At 48.5% G+C, this 23,556-nt stretch overlaps 1 protein-coding gene across 9 annotated transcripts in view; it reads right to left on the reverse strand.

Annotated features, from left to right (window-relative positions):
• Window positions 1-2,033: 2,033 nt before the first annotated feature.
• FOXN3 (forkhead box N3) overlaps window positions 2,034-23,556 on the reverse strand; it is a 448,976-nt gene continuing 427,453 nt past the window's right edge. For 8 of the 9 annotated variants that reach the window (XM_005212146.5, XM_024997328.2, XM_005212147.5 and 5 more), the window contains one exon: window positions 2,043-8,668. In XM_005212146.5, the coding sequence (XP_005212203.1) occupies window positions 8,143-8,668 (526 nt within the window). In that variant the 3' untranslated portion in view covers window positions 2,043-8,142. Of the gene's footprint in view, window positions 8,669-23,556 lie in introns of all 9 variants that reach the window. The other variant, NM_001206687.2, reaches the window with a different exon arrangement.

The raw sequence follows: 23,556 nt of genomic DNA on the forward strand, positions 1-23,556 counted from the left end.
GCCCCACAGGCATGGCTTAGTTTCATTGAGTTAGACAAGGCTGTGGTCCTAGTGTGATTAGACTGACTAGTTTTCTGTGAGTATGGTTTCAGTGTGTCTGCCCTCTGATGCCCTCTTGCAACACCTACCATCTTACTTGGGTTTCTATAACCCTGGACGTGGGGTATCTCTTCATGGCTGCTCCAGCAAAGCGCAGCCATTGCTCCTTACCTTGGACGAGGGGTATCTCCTCACCGCCGCCCTTCCTGACCTTCAACGTGGGATAGCTTCTCTAGGCCCTCCTGCGCCCACGCAGCCACCGCTCCTTGGACGTGGGGTTGGTCCTCCCGGCCGCCGCCCCTGGCCTTGGGCGTCGGGGCGTTGGGTGGCTCCTCCCAGCCACGGCCCCTGACTTTGGACACGGGGTAGCTCCTCCCGGCCGCTGCCCCTGATCTCGGACTTGGGTAGCTTACTTATCCCATCTTATAATAGACCCCACTGGGGGCTTCACTGTAGGCAACAAACACCTACCAGAGCTTTCCCCCCCTCTTTTGTGGAATAGTCAACGTCCCCCAGAGGTCAGAACTGAATTTTGGAGGTGTCATCAGAAGCTGCCTGCCAGTGCAGGAGATGCCACAGACTCAGGTTCGATCCCTGGGTCAGGAAGATCCCCTGGAGGAGGAAATGGCAACCCGCTTCAGTATTCTTGCCTGGAAAACTCCATGGACAGAGGAGCCTGGAGGCCAGTCTAGGGGCTTGTATAGAATTGGACATGACTGAGCATGCAAGTCCTCGTCTACCATCTTGGCCGAGTTCCCTCAGATATTCTGATAACCTAACTGGGCATCTTGTCTGCAGACACCTTGAGACTCACGTATGGAATGTCTGGTATGGGCGTTTGACGGTGGGTGGCCACACTTTGGTATTAAGCCTTACCCGACTCGGGCAACTTACCCAGAGTTCATCAGATTTGATCCAAATGACTTTCTGCTTTCCCTCCCAATCAATTTCCCTGAAATGTGGAAGATTTTTCATCCAGGAGGGAACACCACCACTCCGAAGATAGAAAAACACCACAAGGGGACCGAGCTGGAACCTTGGCAAACCCACTGGGTCCTGGGGTGACAGTTTGAGGTTTTTTGGGAATCCAGCCCAGCAGGCCCTGCTCGAAGCGACCTTCCAGTAACGCCTTGAGCACAGAAGGGACAGCCGGGGACCTGCAATCCCCCATGCGCGCAGAGCCCAGCTGAGGGCGGTGCAGGTCTGCCAAGGCCAGTGCTGCTGTGAGATCTCCGGGCTAACACGGCCCACCAGCAAAACCACGCCCTTCCCTCCCCTCTGGCGTGGGTCCTGGCGCCCTGGGCCTGGGCTTGTCCCAGGCACTCTTCTCCCGCCCAGCTCCCTCTGGGAGGCCCTCGAGGTCTCAGGGTTTGGCAACTTATCTGCAGAAGCCCTGGGTAGGCTGGCAGGCTCCAGCCCCACTGCACAACTGTAGTGTATCGCTTGACGACTTCCAAAAGAAAGGCACAGTCTGTCTGAACTACAGGTTCATGGTGGGAGGCCTGCTGTCCCCTGACGCTTTGGGTCACACCTAGAAGTCTCCTGAGACCCACCGGTGAGCTCGGCCTTCGGCTGCGAATCTGTGTGTTTACAGAAGCTGTGTGGTTTCCTGATGCAAAGGAGGCACGTATGAGAACAGGCTGGGCTTCCCAGGTGGCGCGTTGGGGAAGAACCCGCCTGCCAATTCAGGAGCAGTGGGTTTGACCCCCGGGTCAGGAAGGGCGCCTGGAGTAGGAAACGGCAGCCCACTTCAGTATTCCCGCCTGGAAAATTCCATGGACAGAAGAGCCCGGCGGGCTACAGTCCATGGGGTTGTGAGCATGACTGGGCGTGAGTGAGCACAACGCGAAAGGCACGGCCACGTGCCGCGGAGGCTCTGGCGCCGAGCCGTGAAAGGAACGGCACACGCAGCCCGGCGCAGGCGCAGACTACAGCCGACTTTACCGCTGAGCGTGCGCTTCCGAAGACGCAGGGCACACAATGCTACGCGGCGCTTTCTTCAATTGATGCAACTCAGTCATTTTTATTGCAACTGGAAGACAATACATCACAGAAACCTTATGGTAGGTCTGGGGGGAAAGTGTTATTTACAATAAATGATGAAATAGTTTGTCTTTGGCAATATGATTACATACGAAGGATGCGAAATGCAAGTATGGATGCCTCCAAGCAACGCCATCGGGTCCCTCGAGGTGGGCGGGCTGTGCCTGCTTCCACTCTTCCTCTAGGCAACACAAACGCGACCGAACGTCACTTTCTCCTCTACGGGTCTCCCTTTCTGTTCATGATATTGGCAGTTTCATACAGAAAGAAACACGGACGAAAATTGGCTTTTGAAAACTTATTACTCTAACTGAATACACTTGGCCATGGAGGTCTATTGGCCAGAGGTCACACGACCCCGAGTATTGAGAGTAAACCTCTTGTCTTCTGATTGCTTTATCACTGTTATTTATTTTTCTGTAAAACAAAAACAGAACTCAGAAATGTTACAGAATCAGAGTATAAAAAAATGTACACGTGTATAATGCTTCCCAGACACACACGGATACTTGCTTCCTCCACATTGTCACCATGGCAGTGTCAGTAGCGAGTGTGAACAGCGGTTACTGAATCAGCTGTGTCGATGGCTCGACACACACACTCGGGCAATGCTGCACGTTTAAATAACTGAACTTGTGCTAAGAGTTTCATCTAACAAAAGGGAGGGGTTAGGAACTCAGGCCACAGTCGTGAAAGGGTGAGAGACAGTTTCTAGGTTTGCTAGACACACCATATCGAAGTCTTTGCGAATCCAATATGGAATATTAATTCCTTGCAAAAGGTAGGGAAGGCTGTTCTCAACGGTTGCAAAGGAAGTGAAAAACACTGCTGTATCTATTCCAAATAAATAGTCTTGATTTCAGCGCTAACAAAACGAACAGGAAGGGTACTTGTGAGCACGATCACAGTTAAGTCAGAAGTGATCTTTCACCCAGGTCTGATTTCAAAAGTAGGACAGACAGCAGAACGCAGCACCATAGACACATTGGTTTCGGCCGTGAAAAGATGGATCGTTTAAAACATCGGATTTTCCTTCCTTAATTTTTGGTCAGTGACACTATAGCACTTGTTTGCTGAACTGTGGAAGAATTGTAAGGTCACACACATTATTCATGATAAAAGCAACGGAGTCTGTGCTTAATTCAAGAATAACCAGTAGGGGGCAGAGAGAGCAGTTGGCCACCATCACCGGCACTCTCTCCAAGGAAGGGGGGTTGACAGATGGGTTCACAAAGGCAGGTGGGTCTACATAGAACACTGAACGCCCTGCAGACATTCTCACGGGGCTCCAGGGACGGGAACACCACACAACAGATATACTTTGATTTACACATTCCATTACAACGAAGGAAAAAAAAGACACCATTCCAACTTTGTAACTGTGTTAACTGCAATATAAACCAAAGTCCCGAGTTTTGGTAGGTAACTAAAAAGAGGGTTATCACTTAGGTTATATAGCAAAAGTGTTGCTGTCTATTATATATAGTAGTATAAATAATAAAAAAGTATTATTTAAATTAGATCACAGTGCTGCGTTATGTGCATAACAGTGTTTGATATAGTATTCGAGCTGGGACCTACGACACGAAGGATTGAGCTGTCAACACTGGTTAAGTCACAATCAAGAGGGGACACGGAGTTCAGATGTGTTCTTTTGGTGGCAAAAAAAAAAAAAATCCTGAAGATGAAAGAAAAATACTCCTCTACAGAAATATAAAAAAGAAAATGGCAACATCTGGGCAGCTGTGATCCACCAGAAAGAAACGAGTCCCAACCTGAATCAAGTTTAAAGGGAAAGAGAAGTCACATTGAGTTGAATCCAATCCCATGTGGAAAACCCTCCCGTGCAGGTCACTTGTACAGATTGATTCCTTCTCTGAGAGCTCTTGGATGAGAGGCTGGGGGCCCACACGTGTGGAGTGTGGGGCAGGGGTCACTGAGATGGGGGGCTGGTAGCATTTGGGCCCCAGGACTGAGCTGGACAAAGGCCATCTGGAAGGTCTTCACCCTACAAAGCCCACAGCCCGAAGCTCCCCCCCCCCACCCCCAGTGAGACGTGGTATTCACGACCACGCTCAGCCAGGGCCAGACACCCGGTGCCTCTCCCAGGGAAAAACCCAGCTCTTGGGAGAAGCCTCCCACACAGTCCTTCTGAAAAAAGCAGCCCCAAGACTAAAATCTGCCACAGCTGTTTTGGCCAGGGTTTTCTCCAACCATCGTCTGGATGTGGGGTGGGTTCACTTTAGTTTCAGATAGACAATTTGACCAAAGAACTCTTGAACACATGTGTGTGTATATATATATACTGCTTAGAGAGGGGGGAGGGAAATAGGAGCTTAGGGTGTATCATAAGGCTGGGAAAATCGATGATGCAGACCCTTTCCACAAAGTACTAGGTAAAGATAAGAGACAACTGTAGTAGCATAAAAATAACTTTCTGCGCGTATAGCATTTAAGAAGAAAGAGCATAGTCTCCGTCTCTTAAACGTGTCCTAGGACTGACAACAAGTAAATGCGGATGTCACGGTGCGGACGAGTTCACGGTTGTTTCCCAAAAGCATCTTCAAATATTGCTATAGTTCCCCACTGCCCCCCCACCCCCCGCCCCACGTGAGTATGTGAGATACTGGAATGACACACGAAAACGCCGTTTCTCCCAGCAGGAGAAACCAAAGCAAAAACACCACACCCCTGGAACGGTGCTTAGGCGATTTTTGTCAAGACTAAATGAGTACACAGGGTAGTTTGGAAGCTAAAAGAACACCTGATGTTTGGGAAGAAATTCCAAGACTAGAGTGAATTACACTGGAGCAAAATATTCTTTCACAAATAGGCTTGTGCTTAAATTCTCTACTGCTCTTGGAGGAGGGGGTGACAGAGGGTGTCTCTGCCCCCGGCTTGGCAAGGACATGGACAACCTCATTCCGCAATGAAGTCACTATGAACGGCCACAGACACATCGATACTGTTTTTTTTTTTCTCAACAATCGAAATACAAAGTTAAACACAATTGAGCCATTGTTTTGGTTATGCATAATGTGTATGCCTCCAAAAACAGAAGAAAAATAGAAAAAAGTACCCTCACTAAAGTTTCCCCTAGGTCTCCCAGCAGGTCCTGTGTTAGGGACTGCAGGAGACGCAGGAAATAACACTTAGAAAGCTGCCCGATGAGGTATTTATGCAAAAAGAGTGGTTCTGGAGTTAAGAACACACTTTTATAAGATATTTCTCTATTTCTCAAAGAGATCAGAAAAGTAAATCACACACATTGCATTTTATTATTTTCTAAAAGAGGCCTTTGCTCCTTTAGAAAAAAGGAAATGAGGGGAGACAGCCCACCGGTGGGGGTCGCCGTCGAAGGAACCCCCGCCAGAAAACAGTCCTGGATGTTTGTCTCTGCCTTTCGGGAGGGAAGTCTGGATTTGATCTGGGAGGGCTGGGTGGCTGAGGGGGGCTTGGTGAGGGGATACCGCCAAGTGCCGCCCGGATCCCGCAGCTGCGGATGGCTTTTGGGGTGTCAGACGTTGGTGTGGGGAGACGGAGGGTCCGGGGCGCTTCGAAAAGACATCCTTACCCCCATCTCTCCACGCCCAGCACAAGCGCGCTGGGCGCACTCAGGTTCAGTAATGAGTCTGACCTGCGCAGGGCTGTAGATCTTTTTTTCAGCTCATCAGCAGCCCAGGGGAAGAGGACGCGCGGGTTAGCTTCTCCCGCCGTCCCGGCCGCTGGGGCTGCGGGCCGTGCCCGGGGCGGGCGGAGGGCTCCGCAACGCCCACCCCGCCTGTTTCAAAAAGTGGAGATCACCCCAGTCCCCTCCTTCTCCCTCACCGTCTATCTTGAGAGCAGGTGTTTTTACGCTTTAAAATCCCCTTCCGTGTGGGCGGAAGATCACTCTTTCAAAGGTTCCTCTGATCTCCCTAACTCCTTTCTTTCAGGCAAAGGTAACAGGAGCTTCTTCCGGGCCGCGCGCCCTCACCTGGTGGTCTGAACGCCGCGCCACAACCCGGGTGGGCGTCGCTCCAGGTGGGCTCGAGCACCCGGGCGGCGGGGACGCCGGGACCGGCGTCGGGGCGTCTGCGGGCCGGGCCCTCCCAGGCCCGCGCACTCTCTCCGTCACGGGCACCCTAACTCACACCCTCATCCGATAAGGCCCAGGCGTGTTTCCCCTTCTCCTGGCGAATTGCATAATCGTTCACTGCCTTTTCCCCTAGAAACCAAATCTCGGTCCTGGTTTTCTCAAGCCAGTGTCCCTTACTTCTCTTGATTCTATCATACACACTCACGACTCAGTTTGCCCTCAGATTATTGCGTCATGGTAAACATGCACAGACAGAGAGAAAGGACACACTTTTCAACAGAGAATCAGAGGGGCCGGGGGCTGAAGTGCAGACAAGGCAATCCAGAGCGCCGCCATCCAGGCCCTACCAGAACATGAAGAGATTTTTGTATTGCAGAGTAAGCTCCCCAACAGTCAGAATTTGTCCCTGAAGAAGGTTAAACCTTAAACACCTGCTTCAAAAAACCAAAACAAAATAATCGGAAAAAAGGAAAAGAAAAAAAACAGAAAAACAAAAAAGCGAAAAAAATTAAAGGAAAGGAAAGAAAAAAAAAAAGAAAAAAAGAAGAAAACCAAAAGAACCTCTAAGCCTAAGGGCTTAAAAATTAGAGGCATAGCCTTTTCTCTATTTTCTATATTTATATGAAAATAATTCATGCTTCATGCTAAATACATTATTTACCTTACAAGAACTTTGTTATTTTTGAATAAAAAAAAGTTTGTGTTTTTGTGATTTTTTTTTTCTTTTTCTTTTTTCAAAGGAATTCCATGCATTGTGGATCAGAAATTTCTGCTGGCTACACGGCTGAATGTGGAAATCATTTTGATTTTTGCAAAGATGAATACTGACTGACGTTAATTGCAAACTCCATTTTGAGGGCAGTATAGGAGTTTTGTTTTTCTTTTTTGCCATATTTTACTTTAGTTTGTCCATCAGTGTGCCTTTCATCTTTTAAAAATACACAATACTAATGGCAGGTCCGCAGCTTTTTGTTTTCACTTGGATCAAATGGTTTTGACAGACAGAAAAAGTTTTGTACCATTATTTCCTTAACAGCTATGGTAATTTCTTGGAACTTGATTTTCACTTGGGCAGTTAAGAAGACAGCTTGTTTTTTGCATCAGTTTTTTTTTTTCCCCTCTTCCGTGTGTGTGGTGTGTGTGTGTGTGCACAGGTGCATATGAGCAGGACCAACCTTCAGGCTTATGGCTTGTGTAACCTGCTTTTCATTTAATACAGAACAGAATCCAATGATCAGCAACATCATTAAAAACTGACCCAGTTTCTTCTCATGAGTCACTGAGACCTGGTGAACAAGAGCGGTCCAGTGTTCGCCTGCGGAGATGCTACTGGGCTTCGTGGTTAAGAAGCACAGACGACTGGTGACCGCCCTGCTCCCACCTCACACTGCATGCTGGAGCCACACCAAGGCTTCTCCTGGCATCATCTGATGCCCCAGTGCCACGAGCCTGGGTCTGCTCCTAGGGGGACCAGGGGTCCTTCCGTCTCCTCAGTTGCCTTACGTGGGCTCACTCACTGACCCCAGCTGGGTGCACACCCTGACCTCTTAAACCTAAAGGTTGGGCCTGATCGACGGTGACCTTGCACACGTGCCTTCTAGCGCTGGGTGTGTGTCCCCGCGGCGTTCCCGCTGCGTCCCTGTGGATTCAGCCGCGGGATTCTGAGACAAGCTGGAGGAAGCAATGGTCATTTTGGCTTTTTCGGTTTTGTCTTCAGGTAATGAAAAGCTTTTGTAAAACGGCTGAGTGTCAATATGAGTTCTATGGCTTCAATCTCCTTTCAACATAAAATTCTTAAGGGTCCAAAACCAAGGGGGGGGGGGCAAATTAAAAAAAAAAAAGGAAAGAAAAGAAAGAAAACCAAACCAAAGGAAAAAGAAAAAAAGAATAAATTGCTGATATTGCCACAAATCATTAGAAATCTCCTGACATGCTGAAACCAAATGGCCGTAAGTTCAAAACAAATCAGTGACTTGTTTCTGTTAATTTTTCGCGGTTTCCTTCTGCTCCTTCTGCCCCTTTGCCGTCCGATTGGTGATGTTGTTCAGGCAGGACCGGATGCCCGCCAGGTGCAGGAGCGAGCCCGCCGCCTCCTTCATCTCCTCGTCGTCGCTCTCGGGGGGCTTCTCCGTGCGTCTCTTTTTGAGGGGCAGCGTGTCGCTGGGCACCTTCCGCGCCTTGGCCGCGGGCGGCCGCTTCTTGTGCGCGGGGCCGCCGTCGCCCGGGGCCTCCCGGGGGCCGCGCGGCCGGCCGTCCTCCTCCGGCTCGCTGTGGCTCTCGCGGCTGGGGCAGCTGCCCTCGCTGCCCTCCGGGCCCCCCTTGGCGGCGACCTCGTCGGGCTCGTCGGCCGAGGAGGACGAGGCGCAGTCGCTGGCGGGCGAGGCGCTGCGGGCGGCGGCGGCCTTGGCGCTGCTGTAGGTGTGGTCCTCCTTGGGGTCCCCGCTGACCACCGGGGAGCCGCACGCCGGCTCGCTCTCAGTCCGCAGGCGGCAGCCGGGGAGGCCGTTCCTGCAGGGCGGGGACGAGAGAGGACACCGTTAAACCCCCTGGAGCAGCCCCCCGGCAGCCCCCCGAGCTCTCGGAGCAGATGCAGGGACACCGGCCAGCGGTCTGCCAACAGGAGCCTCTGCCCTGAGGCTGAGGCCCGAAATCCCGCTGACCTCCCGCCGTGGACACGATCACTCCATTCGAGCGGCTGAGGCGTCAAAGCAACGCTCTCTTGCTGTGACGGCGGTGGAAGCACAATCTCTCCTGATAAACTGTAAGAAACAAGCTGTGCTGGGTTTCACGTGCCCGCCAGTGCGCGGCAGAGACACCACCGGGCGACGCTGGCTGGGTCCTTCCGAGGAAAAAAGCCTGCTCTCCTCTAAGACAGAGCCAGGAGACTTTGTCAGCAGCCTAAACCTGGTGTTCAGGGAAAAAGAGGCGCCTGCCCTGGGTGACAGCTCCTCGCTGCCACGGCCCCTCCCTCATCCACTCACGCCACCCCTCATGTGGATGCGCGGCCTTAGGGTGGGGGTCCCCAGGGGACACAGCCCAGGCGGCATGAGATCCAGACACTCACAAGGATGCTCACAGATGATCAGAGAAGCAAGTCATGGTTACACAGACGCAACACAACAAGCTCCCCTCTACTAAACTGACCACCTGCCAGGCGCCTTGCTGTATCTGCAGAGAAGATCGCATTCAACTCTAAAGTGGTTCTGTTAGCATCCTTATTCTATAGATGCTACAGGTGAGGTCTGGGCAAGTTTGGTGATTTACTTAAAGCCACACAGCTCATCAGAAGAGCAGGAATGGGAAGCAAAGCCTGACTTTCGAGCTCTCAGCTACACCACCAGACCGACTCTTGCTCTTTTCTGATTTGCCCTGTAACCAGATCACCTATGCGTTCCCACCAGAACTCAAGAGGACTGTCACACCTCCGAGTATGTCGTCATGCCCGTATGTCCGAGCAGGGGACGGACCTCCCTTGGCTTTCTTTTTGGCAAAAGGGACACAGTATCTGCACCCCGTGCCCCACCCCGCTTCACGGGGCTGTGCAATGTGGGTGATGCCGGCCGCTGTCTGGACCAGCGAGGACCGTGATGCGTCCGTGGAGTTCGGCCACACGCTGTGTGGACAGCCGTGGATCCTGTCTGCCCGGCGCACAGGAGGGGCCGGCAGTGAGGCGATCGGGGAGGAACACTCATGGAGGGGGGTCACTTACAGCTGCAGGGGGCAGAGAGAGGGCACGGAGGCCTGTGGGGGACACGGCGTCTGGCTGTGGGTGTGGGGGCTGGGGGCTCTGGGCGGGGTGGGGGGAACTTTCTGCTGCACCACACTGGCCCCCTTTCCCACTGGCTCGCCCACCAATGAAAACATTTCTACGTCTTGGGATTGTGGATACACCTGTCCCAACTGCCCCAACTGTCAGCACCCCGAACTCCCTCCATGGCCAGCACTTCTCACCATCATCACGGACTGTGTGATGGTTCCCGTGAGAGGGTCAGCCGCACAAGGCAGGGTCCGGCCCCTGGGATGTTCTCAGGGCCTAGCTTGGTGCCAAGCAGGGAGGGGACCCCCGCAGGAGACACTGAGCGAGCGCTGGAGCAGGCAACCTGGGGAGTGTCCACCAGCGTGCTGGAGCAGGTGGGATTGTGTGGCAGAGAGCAGGTGGTCTGGGGAGTGTCCACCAGCGTGCTGGAGCAGGTAGGATTGTGCGGCAGAGAGCAGGCGGTCTGGGGGGCCTTCCTGGACACTCCCTGAGGAGGTGGCCCTGGGGAAGGGCAGTGTGGTGCTGTGGAGAGGGAGAGGATTCTGGGAGCAAGAGTCAAGAAAAAGGCAAGCAGTGTGAAAGACGAACTCTCCGTGAGTCCAGGCGAGAGGCATACGTGCTGCTCCCTGTGCTTCTCCTCCTCCTTTCCCACAGGCTAACCCTTCTTTTAAGTAAAAAGTCTGGGGTGTTGGGTAGAGACAGGGAGAAACACACCAGAAAGAAAGCAGGTGCTGCCTTTCACTTCCGTCCATACAAGAGCGGGGGTTCTGAACCTGAGAGCTTCTTTCTCTCTCCTTCTTTCAAGGACATAAACAAGCCTAAGCCATAATGGAAAAGAATATCAAAAAGAAGACTGTGTATATATATCTATGTTTGTATAGGGCTTCCCAGGTAGCTCAGTGGTAAAGAATATGCCTGCTGTGCAGGGGACCCAGGCTCCCTGGTTCAGGAAGATTCTCTGGAGAAGGGAATAGCAACCCACTCCAGTATTCTGGCCTGGTGGGATACAGTCCATGGGGTCGCAAAGCTTTGGACAGGACTGAAGCAACTGAACACAGATATGTGTGTAAATGAATCCCTTTGCTATACAGCAGTAATCAACACGGGAGAAGGCGACGGCACCCCACCCCAGCACTCCTGCCTGGAGAATTCCAGGGACGAGGGAGCCTGGTGGGCTGCAGTCGCTGGGGTGGCAAAGAGTCGGACACGACTGAATAGCTTCACTTTCACGCACTGGAGAAGGAAATGGCAACCCACTCCAGTGTTCTTGCCTGAAGAATCCCAGGGACGGGGGAGCCTGCTGGGCTGCCATCTATGGGGTCGCACAGAGTCGGACATGACTGAAGCAACTTAGCAGCAGTAATTAACACAGCACTGTAAATCAAATATACTTTAAAAAAGAACAAGATATACGCAAGCGCGAGAGCAGCGCACTGAGACCTTCTTAAAGGCATCACAGGAAGTGAAGGAAAAGAAACAAGCAAATCACTTCCCAAGCCTGTGAATTCGAGGCGGTGTGGGGCAGGGTCTCTGCTTCTACGGAAAACACACTGCACTCCAAGCACGGTCCCAAGATCCATGCCCTGCAACCCCAGCCCCACTCCACCGCCTCACAGACAGACAGACAGAACAAACTCAGGGAACCCTGTGACTGGTTCAGGGCAACCCTGCTGGCCCTCAAAGATGGCCCAAACAGGAGACTGCAGTGTATCCCCGGCCTCCCTGGGAAGGAAGCTTCCTGTGACGGAGACGGGAAACCAGCACATTGACGATACCTTTGGATAAAAACGGGCACACAGAGAGAACTTCAGGGAGTTAGAGTTAAAATATAAATGCATCTTTCTCTCACGTGATACAGTTAGCTTTCTCTGAGATTTTACGACGGGCTCATAATCCATAAATTACACACACACTCAGCAGGAAGCGACAAGCTCCTTCAAATATTAATCACTCGAAGCAGCGCTGCTCATGGTGCAGGCAGGCCGGCTGCACTGACCGGTGTCAGACACCTCCTGCTGCAGGGTCCGTCATTGCAGGATGCCAGCTACTTTACAAAGAAACCAGGCAGGCTGAACATATTACGTTGGAGGAGGAAGAACTTCCAACCGCCTCCTCAAATACCGTTCATCAAAATCAACATGGGGTATGTCTGAAGCGCCTGCCATTTTTAGCTTCGTTTTCTAAGGAACGATACTCACGACGATCCTGTTAGCATAAATTCAAGCCACCTGACTTCACTGGGACCCCACAGAACCATGTGTTACTCATCTCAAATAAAAACCCGGTATTAATCCTCTTGTCAAATCGGTGGGAAACACTCAACATGCAAGTTGAGAAATCACATTAGTTCAGGGTGAGAACGAGCACCCCTCGCCACCCACAGGTTCAGGGACGGCTTCTGGTCAGACACGGCCGTTTTGCTGGTCTTGGACTCGCTCACGATTTGTTCCGTTACCACAGCACCTCTGCGTGTCGACCCTTCCGCCTGTGCACTAGGGTTCCCTCTGGAGCTGATGGCTTTCAACTGGAGGGGAGCATGTGTGGCGAAGTCGTCCTTCTTAGGGGTTTACTTGAGAACTCCGGTCTTTTGCCAAGTGTGAAGAGAAGCAGGTGGGGTTAAGAGGATTATAGGAGCAGTGCTCGCTGTGCGGTGCTTTTGTCCAAAACGGACCACAGGTAGGAAGACACAGAGGACGAGAGCTGACCAGGCGCTTCCGTTCCCAGCTGGTGGCAGAAAGACATTCGGAAGGCTTCTTCCAACTGCCATACAAAAGACCCCAGGGGAAGGACAGCGATGTGTTTTTAGTCATTTGCTGGATTCCTTGGCAAATAAGGGGAATCTTGGAGATCCATGGAAATGCACACAGACCAAAAGAACTTCACACACACACACAGATGAAAATCTTACAAAAAAAGACAAAATCTGAAAAGTGAGCAGCAGGCATGTAAGGAAGGCAGGGCTTTGTGGAGCAAATGCCGCCGCCAGCCCTGGGCCAGGAGCCCAAACCTGGGGGGAGGCTGCTGCAGGGGGAAGGACTCGGGCAGCTCCCGGGTTACTGTGGCCCCTCGGGGGGTTAAAGCGCCCTCAGACGCATTGCTCCCTAGGCTCCCAGCACAAGTTCACAAAGCAAAACCTCTCCTGAAGACAGCAACCCACCCCAAGGCCGTCAGGATGCCTGCATATCAGGCTGAATCATAGGAGCTTATAACCTAAAATCACCAAATAGCCCGCTGCTGCTGCTGCCAAGTCGCTTCAGTCGTGTCCAACTCTGTGCGACCCCATGGACTGCAGCCCACCAGGCTCCCCCGTCCCTGGGATTCTCCGGGCAAGAGCACTGGAGTGGGCTGCCATAAACAGCCCACTAGGAAAGTAGAAATGTAAAAACGCCACATAAAACGCGGGACCCTTGAATGATGAGGCCTTCGGTGAGATCCTGGGGAATCGGCGGCAGACAGTGGCATAAAGGCCAGCCTGACCTCAGCTCCAGATGGAACTGCAAACAAGAGCCTCCCTTGAGAGTTTTAAGCCACGAGTCTGAAGTCTTGTGGGCGTGAGGCCAGAATTCTACCGTGTGGACCAACAGACCCCAAGCTATATTCAGTTTAAAGTGCCCGGTGGTGCCCACTAGAGGAAAACACAACCCTTCTTGGAAGAACATACTTCAAACCCAGTCCACAAAGAACTCTCACAGATAAGACTTTAAAGAACACAGGTTCACAACTAAAAAAAAAAATAATTAAATACAAAAGAAATAAGCCACTGTACAAGAAAACAGAAAAAAAAAAAACCCCATAGAATCTGAACTGTAAAGTCTGAAAATACTGCAACAATTAGACAAAGAATATAATGTATGTACCAAAAAAACAAAAATTAAAGAGGGAATTGGCAAATATTACAAACACTGGATTACTAAAACCAAGCGGACTTGATTTGGGGATGCCTCAAACAGAATTTCCAGAGCTGAAAAATATAATTCCTGAAATTAAAAAACTCAATGCAATTGAATTGTGGAAAACAAATAAAAAATTAAGTCAATTGAAAGATGGATCTAAAGACATTATAGGAACTGCAGCAGAGAGAGATAAGAGATGGGAAACATGGAAGAGAGGCTGGGCAATGCAGAATACAACAAGAGCATCCAACCAAACGCAACTGGAGGTCCAGAGTGAAGGAGAAATGCGGAAGAACCAATCCCACAGCAGGAAATGGCTGAGGATTTCCTTGCTGTTACGAACGTTACCAATCTTCAGATTCAGAAAGCCAACAAGTCCCATGGAGGATACAAAGAAATGCACACCTAGATAGATTAAGTCATCACAAACGTCTCTCTCTCTCACACACACACACACACACACACACACACACACAGAGGCTTCGGAGTACGAGAAAGGAGACACAGCACTTAAGGAAGAGGAGTAGTTAAGATAAACCAGTGACTCAGATGAGGTAGAACAGTAATGTCAAAACGAGAGAGAAAAAGTAGCTGTCCAACTACAATACTATCGTCTGGGAACGACGGCCCAGCGAGAGGCTGAAGGCAAAAGAAGAGGGTGGCAGAGGATGAGATGGTTAGACAGCATCACCGACTCCATGGACATGAACTTGAGCAAACCCCGGGAGACAGTGAAGGACAGGGAAGCCCTCCGTGCGTCACTCAGTCCACGGGGTCGCAGAGCCGGACATGACTTAGCAACTGAATGACAGCAAGAAAGAAGGCAAAATAAAAATATTTTCAGACAAAAAGTCAAGACTTTGATTAAAAGCAGATACTCAGTGATAGGACCTTCTTAAGAGCATTTTTCAGGAAAAAAAGAGAAAACAGACTTACGGTTAGCAAAGGGGGAAGGCTGGGACTAAACCCACATGCGTCTGTCTATATATAAAATGGAGACCCGACAAGGACCTCCTGTGGAGCACAGGGAACGCACTCAGGACTCTGTGTTAGTGACAGCCTACACGGGGAAGACTGAAGGAGCACGGGCGCACGCGCTGGGTGACTGAATCGTTTGCTGCACACCGGAAACTAGCACAGCACCGCAGATCCACTATGTACCCACATAAAACAGAAGTGGAATAAAAGCCAGACGCAAGAAAGGTCTCAGACGCAAGAGAAAAAAAAGTGCTAAGCAAAGGAAATGGACTCAAGTAGCGACCCTTGGTGGCACCAAGCTGTCCCCTGGTGTCTGGGGGGGTTTTGGCTCCAGGTCCCCACAGATATCAAAATCTCAAGTCCCTTTTACAAAATGGTACAGTATGTGCTTAGAACCTAGGCAGGCCCTGCAATGCATTTCAAATCACCCCAGGATCGCGTACGGTGCCGAGTACAACGTGCGGATGCGCGCCATGCCAACAACTGCCAGTGCACAGGGCAAGGAAGCCTTGATTTTTGGAACTTTCTGGAATTCTTTTTATTTCCTAATATTTTCTATCAGCAGTCGATTGAATCCATGGACGCAGAACCTATGGATATGGAGGGCCAACAATAATAACTGACTTAAAGAAACTGAAATACGAAATAGAGCTCAAGTCCCAGACATTTAAATGCAGCATGTTATTTCGGAGGTGGAGAGAACAGAAGTTGAAGCATCCCAGAGGCCTTGACTGAGCAGGAGGTTAACGATACTGATTAACTGTCCATTTTAAAATATTCATGCTAAAAGTTCTAGGATCAACACTGAAAGAACAGAAAGTTCTATATAACTTATAAACCATTGGGGCAGCCGGGAGGAATGACAAGTAGAAAAATCGTGGTCAATTTAAAACAATGTTAGTGGGCTTCCCTGGAGCTCAGTGGTGAAGAATCTGCCCGCCAATGCAGGAGACATGGGTTTGATCCCTGGTCCAGGAGACCCCACGTGCCTTGGAGCAGCTAAGCCCGTGGGCCACAGATACTGGGCCTGTGCAGAGCCTACAATCTGCAGCAAGAGAAGACACAGCAGCGAGAAGCCTGTGTGTGCAGCGAGAGAGCCGCCCTGCTCTCAACACCCAGACAAAGCCTGCAGCAGTGAGCACACAGCAAGGCCAAAAGCAGGTACAGCAACGAAAACAAAACAGAGTCAGAAAGGAATCTGGGAGGTGGGGGCAAAGAAAGTTTGCAAAAAAGGCTAACTGAGATGGTAGAAACAAGTCCACATATATCATTTAAAATAGGCTAGTATTTCCATTGAAAGGTGAAGATCATTAACGCAGACTTTAAAAGAAAAAGTCATATGCCATTTGTAAGAGATGACCCTAAAACATAAGGACTAAGAAAGGTTAAAAGTAAAAGGAGGAAAACCATGGTGCCATGCTGATGCAGCTATATTAAACCAGACACGATAGATTCTAAGGCAAAAATCATTACTATAGATGAAGACAGTGATGAAATAGTCAGAAAGGTTCAATTCACCAGGAATATATAACTGTTCTAAACTTGGAGACCTCCAATAAGATTGCTTCAAAATACACCCAAATTGGAAGAGCTGCAGGAAGAAATGGTCAAACCCACATCTCTCCCCCTTCTCGCCCAGACACGGCTCACATGTAGATTTGAACTAGTGGATATACAGAACATGTGCTCACAACAGACCAGGTATGTGACTTAGAAGCACACACAAAATATTTATAATAGAAGACAGTATACACTAGGAGACCACACAGCAAGTCTCCACAGACTTCAAATAGCAGTATCTTACAGATGGATTTCCTGAGCACAGTGCATTGTAATTAATAAGTAATGATGAAGAGGTAACTAAAACCAAAAATAAGCAAAAACCACCTCCTCATAGGTTTGAAAATTTAAAAACACACTTCTAAAAACACCTATGGCTGAAAGAAGAAAGCAAGATGAAAATTAGTAAAGACTTGGAACTTGTAACAATAATGAAAACAAAAGGCACCAAAATGTATGGCTACAACTAAGCAGCAGTTTGAAGGAAAGTATAACCTTGAAGTTCTATATAAAAGAATCAAAGTGTAAAATAAAAGTATCCAGATCACCACAACAAGAAAGAATAAACCCAAAGAAAGAAAATTAAAAGAAAAGCTAGCAGAAATCAATGATATGGAGAAGAGATACAAAATAGAGGTAATTATAATAATTAATTACATTATTTATAATATATTACATGATAATATAAAGTTGATTATCCAAAGTTGATTCTTCTAGAGAAAAAACACTATTTGTGTTAAGGTTAAGCAAAAAGAGAAGTAATAAAATGAAATAAGACGTTAAAGGGATGCAACTGCAAGACACTGAGAAGATGACAGATATTATAAATAACTTTATGCCGCATTTTTGAAAGCAGGTGATATGGACAAATCCCTACAGTTACCCAAATGAATTTAAAAAGAGATGAAAAATATAAGAAATTCACTCAATAGTTAAAAATCATCCCACAAATAAAACACCAGCTGTGCAGTGTTTTGCAAGTAAGTTCCGCCAAACATTAAGCAACAGATTAATTTCAATCTTACCTAAACTCAGGGAATCTAGGAGTGAATACTCTTTAATGCATTATGTGAGAATAATGTAATCCTGACACTGAAACTACATAAGGAGAGCGCTAGAGAAACATGGCTCTGGACAACCATGCAAAGATTCACATATGAGATGCTAGCGCACCAACGCGAGCAATATGTAAAAAATATATCACCAGTACATTAGGAATGCAGGTTTTATTTAAAATTAGTAATTTATCATGTAATTCACCACCATGTAAAACAATGAGAAAAAAATTTACCGTTCTGCTAAATGATGTAAACATTTCTTTGATGAAATTCAACAACCATTTATGATAAACTACCATTGCAAGCCAAACATAGAAGGAATATTTTTGTAATGATAAAGTATATTTCCTAAAAAACCTAAAACAAACAGTCCGTCAGTTATTCAGTAACACAGCACTCTTTAAAATAAGAAAAAACACGGGCACTTTGGTGGCGGTTCGGGAGTTAAGAGTCCCTCCTGCAGCGCTGGAGATGTGGGCTCTGCTCTCTGTCAGGGAACTTGGATGCCACGAGCCGTGGAGCAACCGAGCCCCCGCATGGCCACCACTGAGCCTGCACGCTCTGGAGCCACACCTACAGAGCCTGTGTACCTCAACTAAGATGGGAAGCAGCCAAATAACAAATGTAAGAAAGAATGAAACAATGTAAAGATGTCTGTTATCATTACTTTTATTCAGAGGTTCTAACTCTAATAGGGCAGGAAAAAATAGGACAGGATATAAGAATAGGATATAACAGGACAGGATATAAGAAAAATCCCCACCATTATTTATCTGATTTTATACAGAAGAATCTACAGACAGATTAGTAAATTTACTAAGTCAGTTTATTTAGCAAGGTTGCCTGAAAAAAATCAATATACAAATAATTAACTCCAGATGGATTATATAGTATTTAAATGATATCGGAAAAATTTTTTTTAATCTTTTAGGAAAAAAACTACAAAAGACCATATAATCTTGGAGTGGGGACTTTTTAAAGACACTAGATTTCATTACAAAGTGATTACTAAGCATGAAAATTAAGAGCTTCTGTTCATCAGAAGACATCACTATGGACAGTGAAATGACCATCCACAAACTTAGGCAAGTTATTAGCAACACATATGGTCAACAACAGCATGTTAAAAAGGAGAGACATCACTTGGCTAACAAAGGTTCGTATAGCCACTGGAAAAAGTTATGGTCTTCCCAGTAGCCATGTACAGATGTGAGAGGTGGGCCATAAAAAAGGCTGAGTGCTGAAGAACTGACGTGTTGTAGTACTTTCAGATTTTAGTGTTGGAGAAGACTCTTGAGAGTCCTTGGACTGCAAGGAGATCCAACCAGTCCATCCTAAAGGAAATCAGTCCTGAATATTCATTGGAAGGACTGATGCTGAAGCTGAGACTCCAATACTTTGACCACCTGATGCGAAGAGCTGACTCACTGGAAAAGACCCTGATGCTGGGCAAGACTGAAGGCAGGAGGAGAGGGGGACAACAGAGGATGAGACGGTTGGATGGCCTCACCGCTTTGATGGACATGAGTTTGAACAAACTCTGGGAGATAGTAGACAGGGAAGCCTGGCATGCTGCCGTCCATGGGGTCGCAAAGAGTGACTCAACAACAAGATAGTCAATAAAGGGTTATTATCCAGAATATACAAAGAAGTCCTACAAAGATAAGAAAAGAAAACCACCTGATAGAAAGATGAGTAAACTGTTGAGCAGGCAATCCATCAAAGAGCATATTCAAGCAGCCAGTTAAATAAATGGAGAACTGTGCAACCTCTTTAGTAAGAAGGGAAATGGAAACTAAAATGCTGCAAGATACCGTTACATATCCACTAGACTGGCTGAAGTCGCACAGGATGACAACTCCACATGTCGGTGAAGATGCCGAGGAATGGGAAGTACCACACTCTGCTGGGAGGCGTGCACACGGATATGAGCACCTCAGAACACAATCTGCCATCCTCTGGTGACGCTGAGCACGTTAGCCCGTATAAACCAAAAATTCCCACACCAAAACATGCATCCTAGATGAGACTGTAGGCATGGGCAGGAATTCCCATGGCAAGTTTGTAAAAGCAAGTAACTATGAACAATCCAAATACCTTAAAAAATGTACTTGTGGCACAGCCACACAGTGGAATATTATATAGGCATGAAAACACCGCCCGTTACAACCGAAGGAAGCAAACCAAATAAACTTCGTAATGAATAAAGAGGGGAAGGAGTAAGTCAGAAAAGAAGATATAAAGTACCATTCCAGATATTAACAGATAAAATTCAAATCAAGAAAAATTTAAGGTACTCCTTATGGATATCAAAAATACTTCTAAAAGCCTAGGAACAGTACATACAGAATTTGGGATTCTGGTTATCTTTAGCAGCTGCGGGGGCCTCTGACGCCTGCTCCTGCTGTGTAGCTCTTCCTGAGAAGCACACGGGCTCAACAATGCCAGGGGTTCTGCCTCAGTGGTCATCTCCACGTTGGGGGCAGGAAGCGGCACAGTTTCCTCCTGTGAGCTGCAAGGGGTCCCCTTAAAAGACTGAGACAACAGTGACCCCTTATCTATGTGATCACAGAACACGACAGGAATGACCCTAAAACTCTCCTCCACGAATCACTCTGCATTTGGCACAGACCAGCATCATCAGGAGTGCAGAGGGCTTTTTACACGCAATAGTAAAAGCTGCCAGGACTTTCAAAGGCCTTAACCAATGCCACTGGTTTGAAGCGCGAGGAGCAACTGCAGAATGTGGATCAAACATCACACAGTGGATTTGCTGGCCACTGTTTCGATTTCTGGACCAGAAGAGCCACAAGTGGAGACAAAAGCTGAGCTGGTGGCCCAGAGGGAACTCACGTGCGTCCTTTATCCCCTTTCCTCCTCTCCTTCCCACCACAAAGCATAACCTAATAGTCAGTTTTAGAACTGCCTTCAAAGACCATGATTTCAAAAGATGAAGGCTGACAGGTACTTGGTCTTTAAATTAAAACAGAAAGCAGATCAGTGGCAAACTTCCTTCCAGTGACATCACCGGGCCCACCCTATCTTCAGACTGAAGGGTGCAGGCGGCCTAAACCCCTGTGACAAACACGTTTCCAGGGAAAGATGAAGACGGTGACCAGGAGCAGATCTGAGGCTGATGGATGCACTCTCCTGCTGACTTTATTTTGACAGGACCTTAAGTATTAATGCTTCATGTGACAATAGAACCATTAATTCCTGACTTGCTTCCTGTTCCGGGGGAACTGCATTTTCACGTGAGGTCCTTAAAGCTCCAAAAACTATTCAGCAGCCTTAGGTGGTGATCAAATGAAACTTTCTTGTAATTTTCTAACATGTTATGGTTTAGACTGGGGCTGCCCTGGTGGCTCAGACGGTAAAGAATCTGCCTGTAGTATGGGAGACCCAGGTTCAATCCGTGGGTCGGGAATACCCCCTGGAGGAGGGAAGGGCTACCCACTCCAGTATGCTCGCCTGGAAAATCCCATGGACAGAGGAGCCTGGTTGGCTGTGGTCCAATGGGTCACAGAGAGTCGGACACGACTGAGCGACTAACACGTGGTTTAGATTACTGTCACGAACCCGGGCTTTGCCAAGTGTGCACTGTCCTGAAGGTGGCCCGGAAACTCAACCTAAGCCCTTTCTGGGGTTTGGGACTAAGCTTCTGGTGCTCAGAGAGGAGATCTGGGAAGGTGTGTGGGGAGCAGGTGGATGAATCGTGCTCTCCACACGACACATTTCATTTTCTTCTACGCTTTAAACAACTGTGCTAAAATACACAAACATAAAAAACTTACCGTCTCAACCTTTGTTAAGCGCACAGCTCAGTGGTATTAAGTGCACTCAACATTGTGCAGGCGCCCCACCAGCCATCTCCAGAACCCTTCATCCTGTAAAACTGTGACTCGTCCCCAGTAAACAGTGACCCCCACCCCTCTGCACAGTCACTGGCAACCACCATTCTGTGCTCCGCCTCCATGAACAGGACTATTCACTTAAGTGGGGTCATACGGTGTTAGTCTTTTTACGAGTAGCTTGTTTCACTTAACATAAATGTCCTCAAGGTGCATGCATACTGTAGCAGGGATCAGAGTTGCCTTCTGCTTAAAGGCTGTATATTCTATCATGAGTACACACATTTTGCTTGTTTGTTCATCTATTGATGGATGCTCGGGTTGCTTACAGGTTTCCATTTCAGTTCAGACGCTCAGTCGTGTCCGACTCTTTGCCACCCCATGGACCGCAGCACGCCAGGCCTCCCTGTCCATCACCAACTACCAGAGTTCACTCAGACTCACGTCCATCGAGTCAGTGATGCCATCCAGCCATCTCATCCTCTGTCGTCCCCTTCTCCTCCTGCCCTCAATCTTTCCCAGCATCAGGGTCTTTTCAAATGAGTCAGCTCTTTGCATGAGGTGGCCAAAGTACTTGAGTTTCAGCTTCAGCATCAGCCCTTTCAATGAGCACCCAGGACTGACCTCCTTTAGGATGGACGGGCTGATCTCCCTGCAGTCCAAGGGACCTGCCATACTGAGCACCGACAGTGCTCAAGGGCTCCAATCTTTCCATGACCTTGTCAACGCTTACTATTTTCTGTTTTCTTGCTAGTGCCATCCTGAGGAGGGTGAAGCACTGCAGTCTTGATCTGCATTTCCCTAATGATTAGTGATGCTGAGCATTTTTCTATGTGTTTATTGCTTACTCCAGAGAAGGCAATGGCACCGCACTCCAGTACTCTTGCCTGGAAAATCCCATGGACAGAAGAACCTGGTGGGCTGCAGTTCATGGGGTCGCTAAGAGTTGGACATGACTGAGTGACTCCACTTTCACTCTTCACTTTCATGCATTGGAGAAGGAAATGGCAACCCACTCCAGTGTTCTTGCCTGGAGAATCCCAGGGACGGGGGAGCCTGGTGGGCTGCCGTCTATGGGGTTGCACAGAGTCAGACATGACTGAAGGGACTTAGCAGCAGCAGCATTGCTTACTCTATGTACCATTTCTGTATCTTTGGAGAAAAGCCCTTTCCCATTTGTGAGCAGGTGTGCTTGTTTATAATGCATTTATTGAACACTTGTATAGTGTTTACTATGTGCCGGGCATGTAACTGTGTATTAATCCTAGTAACTCACAAGGTAGGTGCTGGTTTTCTTGTGAGAAGCCTGGCCCAAGGTCCCATAGTTACAGGCTACGGACCCAGGAAACTTGGTTCCCAAGCTCATGTGTGCAATTTCTGAGCTGTCTTGACATATGAAAGGCTTCTCCGATGGCTCAGCAGTAAAGAATCTGCCTGCGATGCAGGAGATGCAGGAGACATGGGTTCAATCCCTAGGTTGGGAAGATCCTCTGGAGGAGGAAATGGCTACCCACTCCAGAATTTTTGCCTGGAAAATCCCATGGACAGAGGAGCCTGGCGGGCTTCAGTCCATGGGGCTGTAAAGAGCTGGACCTGAGCGAGCGCGGCACAGTCTGACACATGAAGGAGGGCGTGCCCACCAGCTCTCTCTCAATCCTCTGGCAAGCCTTGACGTTCATAGTTCTTCTTTGCTACCTGAGAGGTGACTTAGGGTCAGAGGCCTAAGCCGTGCACACAAGGTGGCCCAGGCCCAGGGGAGCTGCTGCGGCCTGCAGCTGAGAAGCCGCCCCTAGTTCACGAATGGAGGAAATCGTAGGCTCCGTTTCCCAAGAGATCCAGAAGCAGTTCTTCCGGGGCTATAACTCTTCCATTCCAATGTATTCTCTGCAAGGGATTTCACTGGAGAGGCAGCAGAAGACACACGCATGAAACTTGGAGAAGTGAGAGCAGTTACTCCGAGGATAACCTGTCTTAAGGACTCCCCGCCTAGGCAAATTTAAAAATAAGCGGGTCTCCAATGTCTAAGGATTGGCTGATCCCTGAAGTTACTGAGTAAAAAGTCAACACGGCAAAGTCAATTACACTATTGACAGATACTCTTACAAGGAGATTTCACATCATAATTACATGCAAAGGAACCCAGCAAATACAAGCTGTGTAGTGATCAGCTAATAAAAGTAACACTTCATCTATGTCAATAACAGTTTCAGAGTTAAGACAAACAAACATGGCCTTTGGCACTCAGCAGAGGGGTAAAAAAAACCACAACACATCCCCGAAAGACAAATATTTTCACTTA

This window comes from Bos taurus, chromosome 10, assembly GCF_002263795.3.
Source record: "Bos taurus isolate L1 Dominette 01449 registration number 42190680 breed Hereford chromosome 10, ARS-UCD2.0, whole genome shotgun sequence".
In the NCBI taxonomy this organism is placed as follows: Eukaryota; Metazoa; Chordata; class Mammalia; order Artiodactyla; family Bovidae; genus Bos; species Bos taurus.